Below are 9,876 nucleotides of genomic sequence, written 5' to 3' on the forward strand. Positions count from 1 at the left end.
ATAGTATTCACCACTTTGTATATTTGTTACAGCTGTAATATAAACATTTAGGAATGCATGACACTTTTGGGGAAATAACTTCGTTTTCTGTGTAATAGAGTTTCTGAGCTATTTTTTACCTTGTTTCAGTATTATTCACATGGGGCAGTGGGGTAGCCTAGTGGTTAAAGCGTTCGCTCGTCACGCCGAAGACCCGGGTTCGATTCCCCACATGGGCAAAATGTGTGAAGCTCATTTCTGGTGTCCCCCCCGTGATATTGCTGGAATATTGCTAAAAGCGGCGTAAAATCAAACTCACTCACTCACTATTATTCACATGAGGGAGGTGTAATATGTAGCTCAGAAATGCTGCTACAAAGAATAGAACAAGTTGTTATCCATGAAAACAGTTTCATGTCAAAGTACTACTGAAATAACTCAAGACAAGTTGTTATCCATAAAAACGTCTCATGTATTCATAGCTCAAGACAGTTTGATCATGTAGCAAAATGAATGTAAGATTCACATCACATGTGAGATTAAACCTTTAGTACACTGGCACAGTAAGTCAGTGCCTAGAGATGTACCACTGCAAGGTTTATGAGGCATCTGGTTTAAAAATACAAGGAGTTTTAAGGGATGGAGATGAATTGTTGAAGCAAACATGTGTCACATGATGAGTATTTATCTGCTTCATACCCAACATCGCTGTATGTGCTTATATGAATACTTTATGGCCTCTTTGTTCTATACCTTGTTACATTTACTAACTGTGGGCTGATCCATTAGGTGACTCTTTATTGCAGCCATTGCCAGAAGGGGCAGATAACCCTGAGGAATTGGTAGGATGATTCAAGGCATTCTATATGCTTCTAATTTTATACAAGTTAACTTGCTTGATGTATACAAGAGGCACACATTGCATGAATGTACAAATTTGTACATCATTTTCATAGCTGAAGCTATCCTGGCTATTGTAAGAAGCATTAAAGTTGCTATTTAGTCATAGTTTTTTTGACAGGTGTATATATATCAGCGCAGATCATTTTGCTTATTCATTTCATTGAAATCATCACTGATCATTGGAAAGGACACAAACAGATTCGTCTGCAATAGACCTGGGCCTCCTTTCACAAAGCACTAAGGTGATCATAAGTCACTAAGGTAACCTTAGTGCAATGTTAAGGTTTGACCTCAGTAAGGTTGCTTTGTGAAAGGAGTCCCTGATGTTATATGAAAAGAATACATATCGTTTCCCTATAGTTTCAGGGCCTCATCCCATGGTATTAAGTCTGATATAACTATAGCTGCTTCATGGGGAACTTATTGGTCGTGAAAATATATCAGAAATATTTGCATGACATTATGACACTTCATCATGATGTTTTTGTTATTTACTTTGTAGAGTTAAACTTCAGAGTTCTTGGTGTGTTATACAAGTTATAAACCAGCTTTACAGTCAGCATGATGTACATTAGTCATTCACAATCATATCTAAGTATTATTTTTGTTTTTAATTAAACACTTCATTTATACAAATGTATAGTTACATTTCACTGATTATTTTCCAACATGAAACCCTTCAGTCCTAAATATTATAGACCAGTCGTATTCCACTGTGTGATGGCATCAAATATATATTCTATATTACCTGATATGGTGAAGTCACTAGATGTCCAAACTTTACTTGAAAGCTGAAAAAGTCTTTGATCTATGAGATATATATATAGATTTTATAGTTTGATGAAATGTTATACCAAAGATGTGCCATTGAGATTGACATCCAGTGAACTAGGAAAAAACAAAGCGCCTTTGAGCAGCTGAGCTGGATATCGGCGCTATACAAGTGTGTGTGTGTGTGTGTGTGTGTGTGTGTGTGTGTGTGTGTGTGTGTGTGTGTGTGTGTGTGTGTGTGTGTGTGTGTGTGTGTGTGTGTGTCTATGTATGTATTTTTGTATGTATGTATGTATGTACTGACGAAAGTGGATTATTTTCTGTGACCCACTTTAAGTATTTCTTGTCACAGGATAACAAGGGCAGCTGTTTTGATCATGCTTGTGATGCCGGTTTAGACAGTATGCAGTGGACACTAATAATTGAAAGTCAGGGTTAATGAAGCCCTGAAATATGCCATGTGTGATATGTAATAACTGCATGACACACAGCATCTGAGACTGACAATAGACAAGAATACTGCCTGTTTGTCTGTCAGTCAGCATGTTGATTCTTTGTAGCACACACCAAAAACAGACTAATGTTACTTGATGGAATAAGTGTATCATGTGGCAAAATAGCATTTATCTTGATGGTGATTCCTTCTCAGAGCTCGTCCATTATGTCGAGCATGGAGCTCTCCAGGTTGTCGTCCAGGGGTTCTGACAAATTGTCAGTCGATAGCAGTGGGTCATATGACCTCTCTGTAAGTAACAGAGACATGCCTTACATCCCTCAGTGTGTGCAGCTTTAGTTTGTTCCCAGCTTTGTTGTTTGTGTCTAGTTGTTGTTAAGCCCCTGCATGACAAACATTTGTTGTCAATGTCCTGCTGAAATTGGTATGCTACAAGTTCATACTTCTTGTCTGACTGAACAGCATATCCTCGTAGAGGTGTACAGTGGGAGTTCATTCCTAAAGGTTTGGGATATAAAAGGCAGTAAAATGTGGATATGATCAACACATTTATCAAACATTGTTTATTATATTGGCACAAATGGCTTTTATTTCATCTTTAATACCAAAGTTCCTTTGGTTGAAATTTGTATCAGCATCATCAATATCATTTTAAAGTGTTTCCACCGTAATTATTTTGTATATACAACATCATGTTATTATGATATATCATCACATTCCTGGTAAAATGAAACAATGTTCCAAACATCCCATTTTGAATGAAACATTGTCACCACATCCCATGTAAAGTGAAACATTGTTACCACATCCCATATAGAATGAAACATTATCCCATGTAGAGTGAAACATTGTCTCCTCATCCCATTTAGAGTGAAACATTGTCACCTTACCTCATGTAGAGTGAAACATTGTCACCTTACCTAATGTAGAGTGAAACATTGTCTCCTCATCCCATTTAGAGTGAAACATTGTCACCTTACCTCATTTAGAGTGAAATATTGTCTCCTCATCCCATGTAGAGTGAAACATTGTCATCTTACCTCATGTAGAGTGAAACATTGTCACCTTACCTCATGTAGAGTGAAACATTGTCACCTTACCTCATGTAGAGTGAAACATTGTCACCTTACCTCATGTAGAGTGAAACATTGTCACCTCATCCCATGTAGAGTAAAACATTGTCACCTCATCCCATTTTTTGTGAAACAGTGTCACCTCATCCCATTTTGAGTGAAACATTGTCTTCTTACCTCATGTAGAATGAAACATTGTTACCACATCCCACGTAGGGTGAAACATTGTCACCACATCCCTTGTAAAATGAAACATTGTCATGTACCATTCAAGTCCAACAGTATCCTCATATTCCATGTTTAATTTCTTTTTTCCATAGTAGACTAACAAGATGATTACCACCAAATTCAGATTGATCAGCCCTGGATTCACTAAGCAAAGATTAACATGATCACAAAACTTACAAACAGATATGGATAAACTACTGTACTGAGACAGGTACAATTTGAATGAAAGCATCAAACTTGGCTGAAAGAGTACATTTTGCAGGGGCAGATCTAGCATGTTGGAGAAGATGGGTGCACATAAAGCATGAAGTCCAAAAGTTAGGGGGGAAATGCTCGGGTGTGAGAGGGGTGGTGCGCACCCCCACAGCCCCCCTCTGGATCCGCCCCCTGATTTTGAGAGGATGACCAGCCAGCTATTAGAAACACAATGGACAATAATTTCAAGCATCAACATCAGCAACATGTTTGCTTCATTACCTGCATGGGCCAGAGATAATCCTTTTGGTTTTGTTATTATTCTGGGTCATACTTAGTGGATCCAGGTTGTTTAATCATGACTTAGTTGCTAAACATTTCTATGGCATTATGGAAATCTTTACTCGGTCATCCTCATGCATTATGAAATCATGGAGCTTCATTGTTCATAAACTATAATGTTAGCTCTACTAAAACGCATGATGTAGTGTTAGATTTAACCCTTAGTACCCTAGCCAGAGAATTAATTACACTATATGGTCAACATCAGCTAATAGTACCATACCGGTACTTATATTTTCACTGTGACTAATAAACAATTATTATTTTGTAATTGTTATGCCTTTAACAAAATGAACTTTGTGTACTGCATGACGTTGCAGACAAAGAATTGAAAAACAGAACTAAGTTGTATTTTTATTTTTTGAGTTGTGTCATTGTTTCAGCCATCTACTAGTCAAGCTGAGGACTCAGTACCTGCAGTATGTTTCCATAGTAACAGTCCTGCTTAGACTATAGAGCTGCACGAATACTGACTTTTGTTCTGATAGTTTATGTAACATCTAGAGATACTTAACTGTCATCTGACATATTTCATTGCTATTAACAATTCTCTCAAACTCTGCTATTTGTCTTTAATCTTTTTAGGTCTGTATAATATGTAGCAGATTATAATGTCCTGATTTAGAATGTCGATAGCATTTGTGAACCTCATACCCAAGTATTTATCATGTTGATGTACAATGATGTAGATTTAAGTAGAGTAATCATATCATTTCATTAAATTCCATTTCATTCCATCATTCTCATCAGTTAATGCTCTGGGAAAAGATCACATTGACTTTCAACTGGAAAGTTGATTACTTGAATTACAGGCATTCTTTGTTGTAGGCCAAATAGTATTGATTCAAACAATTTTTATTGTATTGCATGACTTGTGGTTCTGATAGGCTGAGAATCAATGAACAAAAAATAGCTTAAACTGTTACTCTTTGTGTATATAGAAGGTTTATAACATTATTTCTTTGAAGTCGGTCTTCAGATTTCTCTTTCAGATTTTAACCATGCTTCCTCTGACTAACATCGTAACAACAGAGACTTTTCATAGCCAAATGAAATATTTCTTGTAACGATGGTTTTGCATGTTTTATGCTTTTGAAAACTCATTCCTGGATTGCCCAACTGAAGATACTGAACCTTAACATGCTATAAAACAATTAACTGTATGTAAATTCACTAACAGCTTAACACATTATATTTGATAGGAAGATATGTTTTTAAAAGTCATCAACTTAAGATATGATTGAATTGAATGATTTAATTTAATATTTTCTTTTGCTACATGTAAGTGTATACATTATTTTTGATAGAATATACAGTTTCAGAAATATTTGCATGAATTAATGGAGTATAACAAAGATTCCACATTTATCCAGTTATTTATGTGGAGAAAAGTAGAGGCATTTGTAGTGATAAAGATAAAGTGGTATACAGGTTTATTACATAATTACATATCTTTTTGCATGTTTTCAAAGACTGTTGTCCTTATCAACCATTATATTCCCAGACAAAATAAGTAGTAACGTAATGGCTGAGAAAATTGCTATGACAATCACTGTTTCTATTACAGTCTGTTTCACAGAAAGACATCAGTGTGAATTCAGAGGGCGACGCTACTGTTCTTCTTCTCGATGATGGTTTTGAGGATGATGTAAGTACTGGTATTAGGTTTGAGTAACCTATAGCCCTGAGGCTTAAGTCTCTGAAAATATGTAATGTTTACTTAAAACAAGCAGCTACAATTAAATTGAAAATATTTCTCATTGAGATGAGGGAACCTTTGAAAATCTAGACTTATTTCACATTGCACTGTGGGTGAGTGAGTTAAAATTTAGCATTGCAGGGGAATGATTTTAGCCATAATGTGACATTGTGCTATGGAGTTACATTAGGACTGGATAGAATGAGAGTATGCTTTTCCACCGCTTTTAGCAATGTTAAGGCAAGGGACACCAGAAATAGGCTTCACACATTGTGCCCAATTGGCGAATCAAACCCGGGTCTTCAGCGCAATGAGCGGATGCTTTAACCATTAGGCTACGTCAACATCCCCTTGGTAGAATGAATAATAAAATGGTTCGAGACTGTGATACAGTAGAAGAGGCATACACTGATTCCAGCCTGCTATTTCCATGAGAGATGCTCTATATGTAACGTGTTATATTTGGGATTACACTTTTCAGTAACATACAGATTCTAGTGCTTTTGTTGGGTTGATTCCCTCTGGGATTTGAACCCTAAATCTCAGAGTCTGGCAACTAATTGCCTGAACACAGTCAGCAATCTAACCCACTGGGCCTCTGCCCCTTCCACTTCCACTTTCTATTGTGTATTTATGCTCTATATATAGATACACATTCTTTCCCCATCTTTTAGGCTTGTGGGAAATGGGAATACACAAATGTTGTTGACGTCTTATCAAGAAACTTAACAAACCATCTCAACATACCTCTACAGACATTTTGAGGTTCAGCCTGATGTATGTGTTGTGATGTTTCAGTTTGAGTTTGGCGAGATCTTCATCCACCAAGTGATCCACACCATCGAGTTCTGCCTTGGCTGCATCTCACACACAGCATCCTACCTGCGTTTGTGGGCTCTCAGTCTGGCACATGCCCGTGAGTACTGACCAATCAAATCATGGTCTCCACTGATAAACCCGATACACCTGTAGTATACGGAATCACTTCAGTCTGCACTCCCACATCAAACTGACATACAGTGATATACAGTCAAACCCTGTTGTGTCAAACTCGTCGTGACCTAGGGAGCAGTTCGACTTATCAGAGTTTTCGACACACTAGCATATAAATAATGATAAATATAAGGACATCGGCAGGGACCAAGAGATGAGTTTGACACAACCGAGAATTCGTCTTGACCAAGTTCGAGACATTGGGGTTTGACTGTAACTAAAATACAGTTCAAGGCCCTTCAACTCACAGATAAAACAGAAGTTTTACAGTCCTGTTATCTCAGTCATTCTATCTGGGGAGTCTGAAGTTTTCAGGAATGAAAGTAAAGAAGTGAATAAATTGTTGATCAGCAGCACTATGTTAAGTCTGTTTAGAGATACAAGATCAGAGTTTGAATACTTAAATCATGTAAAGCAGGTAGCTTCTTGCCAACATCACAATTGATTTTTTTAATATTTTTTGTAAATTATTCATGTGTGTTGTTACACAAGTATGTATCTGTTGTCCTCATATGCCAGTATACTTCTACTCAAACAACTGGTGTCTTTCACAGAGCTGTCCGAGGTGCTGTGGCAGATGGTGTTCAGCCTGGGGCTTAGCATGGACATTCCATGGTTCGGTTCAGTCATCGTGTTTGTCTTGTGGATGTTCTGGGCCAATCTGACCATCGCGTGCTGCTGGTTATGGAGGGGCTGTCTGCTTTCCTGCACACCCTCCGTCTCCACTGGTAGGTTGTGTTACTCTCTCAACACTGTAGAGCATGTACTGCTAACATTCCTTTAGCACTGGGACGGGTAACCCACATACCCGAGACGGATGGGCAATGAGTTGGACCCGGGTACCCGTCTCAATATCCAGACCCGTTACAATCATTTGACTTCTAGATTGAACAATGTAATATGTTACTCTTTCATGATTAAGAGGTTGTATTTTCTTTGAAGATTTAGACTTAATTTACAGTCACCTATTTTGAATATAATAAATCTTTAAGATACTGAAAAAATTGAAATTTTAGCCTCCAAGCTGAAGAATATATTGCCATTTCTTGCAAATTTGATGTCAAGAATTAACTAAACGGGTATCCGGGTAGGGTAGGGTAATAGGACCTAGGTAGAAAGTTTGGACCAGTGCCAGCCCTAATACATCTGTATCTGATGTTAAGGATCATACACTGTATTGAATGGGTGAGGGGGAATGGGTTGACTCATCTGAATTTCTACAGTTACATCTATTTTCTAGGCATGTTCAAGGCCTAGCTTTAGTCCCATTATTATCAGTTAACTGTCAGTGACTCAAACATGCTCAAGGATGTCACCAAAATGACCAATGCTTATAGTCTGCTTCACGTTTGGAGTTCTGATATTCCGATGATAAGAGTTGTATAGATTATTGAGATACTGTTCAACATGACCCAGATAATTTTGTCTTGCATCTGCAACTGCAATTCAAAACCTCCTTCTCTTTTGTTTTCAGGGTGGAGTTTCAGAGCAAGTTCTATGTCGGTGATGGCTACAGCTTTAACCCCTTCAGCTTCAAGTTTGTCCTTGACATTGAGTCCTTGGAGGACATCAAATAAGGCTTCCATTGGCCTGTCAGGTCAGGACCTGCAGTCCTGTTCCAGTCTTCCTGCTACACTTGTCTCCGATACTGCTACCATCACTGGTAGTTAGATACCATTTTGGGTACACATTCTGATTCCCTAAGATTACAGTTTAAATTGAAAGCTGATTAAGATAAACTTTCAGGACTTTTTGGGAAGTAGTTTTGATGAAACTATTATAATATCCTGCTATTTAGAAGTCATTTGGCAAAAGTGATTTTATTTTCTTTGAATATGGGTACTGTTCATATGTGTTTATTACATTGAACACAGTCTTCCTGAATGTTTGAAGTAGAAATAATGGATGTCGTTTTTAGACGTATACTCTTGCAATGTTTATTACTGCAATTCTTTGTTATCAGTGCTAGAAGACTTTACTTACTCGACAGTAAAATGAATACAGTGACTTGCTTCCTATGCTTTGCCATTGTAATTAGAGTATTTCCATTTTGAGTTTGTTTCCAATAAAAAATTATTTCAAGGTTATTTTTTTACCTATAGGAACTGTTATAAAGATTAGGTTTGCTTCAGCGACAGTTTATTCATCACATAGTGACAAATGCAACGTAGTGTACATCAGTTTACAACTTTATTGTATTGTTATACATGGAAATATGTATTTTGTGTAATCATTGGTTACCATGTTCATACGTAGGTGTAAAACTTTTACTCTTGTCAAAAGAAAATCTGTTTCTGGGAAATACTGATACCGGCTTTATGACATGTTACAAATAAACTGAATAAATCGTCTTCCAATCACAATGAGTCGTGTGATTATAGAGCTCCAGTATGCTTGATGCAGACATTTGCATTCAGGCCACAATGCCTGTGCCTGTTTGCTTGCATTACTTGCGACGTTAACCTCATTAGGATTTGTTGTTTAACACTGCAAACAGCAGTTTTCCAGTTCTCCAATACAGCAGCCTGTAAATAGTCAAGGGTGCACCAGGTTTGAATGATATTAGAAGCATCATCCCATGCCTTTGGGGTACCAAACACCACACCACCAATTCCTGATCCAAGTTGCCTCCTCGCCAGCAAAGATTGCTACAGTGACTCATTTTGCCCTTGAACCAAGATTTCTTATGCCTTTTGAAATCTGAGTGAAATCGGACAATGTGGGACAAAAGCTTGTTGTTTTGTTGATATACAGTTTAACACCTACAGCTCTGCCTACTGCAATTGCTTGTCCACAATAATTTTGTTGTAACTAGAAAGATATTAAGACACATGCACTATACCCATTTTTTCTTTATCCATACGACCGCCAAATATGACTTTACTAGACTGGACCAAGTGTACAACCATGCTTGGCTGTCACAGCTTTTGATAATTGTAATGGGGATGGTTACATTGGAAATTGGTTATTGCTGCAAGCATTATCGGTTCCTAACTGTCAACTGACAACCATGAGACCATTCGAAATTGTATGAAACCTTGTTTGTCACTGGAAATACTAAACAATGTCAGGTTTTGCAAAGTGTAATGACCTGCTTACGGCCCCTATGTGAAACATTGACATCTCACAAGTCTTGTGATCTGACTTATCTTTAGTTTAGCTCTACTGTATGGTATGCAATGGTGCATAACATTGGGACAAACTATGAAACATTTTGTATGATCTACATCCTGCCTGGA

At 37.5% G+C, this 9,876-nt stretch overlaps 1 protein-coding gene and 1 long non-coding RNA gene across 3 annotated transcripts in view; one reads left to right on the top strand and one right to left on the bottom strand.

Annotated features, from left to right (window-relative positions):
- Positions 1–8,997, top strand: part of LOC124263884 (V-type proton ATPase 116 kDa subunit a-like) — a 59,612-nt gene extending 50,615 nt beyond the window's left edge. Inside the window, 7 exon segments of the mRNA XM_046698610.1 lie at positions 786–821; positions 4,329–4,364; positions 5,513–5,593; positions 6,443–6,560; positions 7,192–7,308; positions 7,311–7,365; positions 8,112–8,997. Coding sequence (XP_046554566.1) covers positions 786–821; positions 4,329–4,364; positions 5,513–5,593; positions 6,443–6,560; positions 7,192–7,308; positions 7,311–7,365; positions 8,112–8,214 — 546 coding nt within the window. The 3' untranslated portion in view covers positions 8,215–8,997.
- Positions 3,038–3,436, bottom strand: LOC124263860. 2 transcript variants are annotated; one of them, XR_006894975.1, is made up of 3 exons: positions 3,323–3,435; positions 3,208–3,262; positions 3,038–3,087 (listed from the first exon to the last, which is right to left on the bottom strand). It is a non-coding gene; the product is annotated as an uncharacterized LOC124263860 (long non-coding RNA). The 2 variants fall into 2 exon arrangements; XR_006894976.1 differs by having other exon boundaries at positions 3,208–3,436.
- Positions 8,998–9,876: the final 879 nt, after the last annotated feature.

This window comes from Haliotis rubra, unplaced genomic scaffold, assembly GCF_003918875.1.
Source record: "Haliotis rubra isolate DU_JTF1 unplaced genomic scaffold, ASM391887v1 Scf9, whole genome shotgun sequence".
In the NCBI taxonomy this organism is placed as follows: domain Eukaryota; kingdom Metazoa; phylum Mollusca; class Gastropoda; order Lepetellida; family Haliotidae; genus Haliotis; species Haliotis rubra.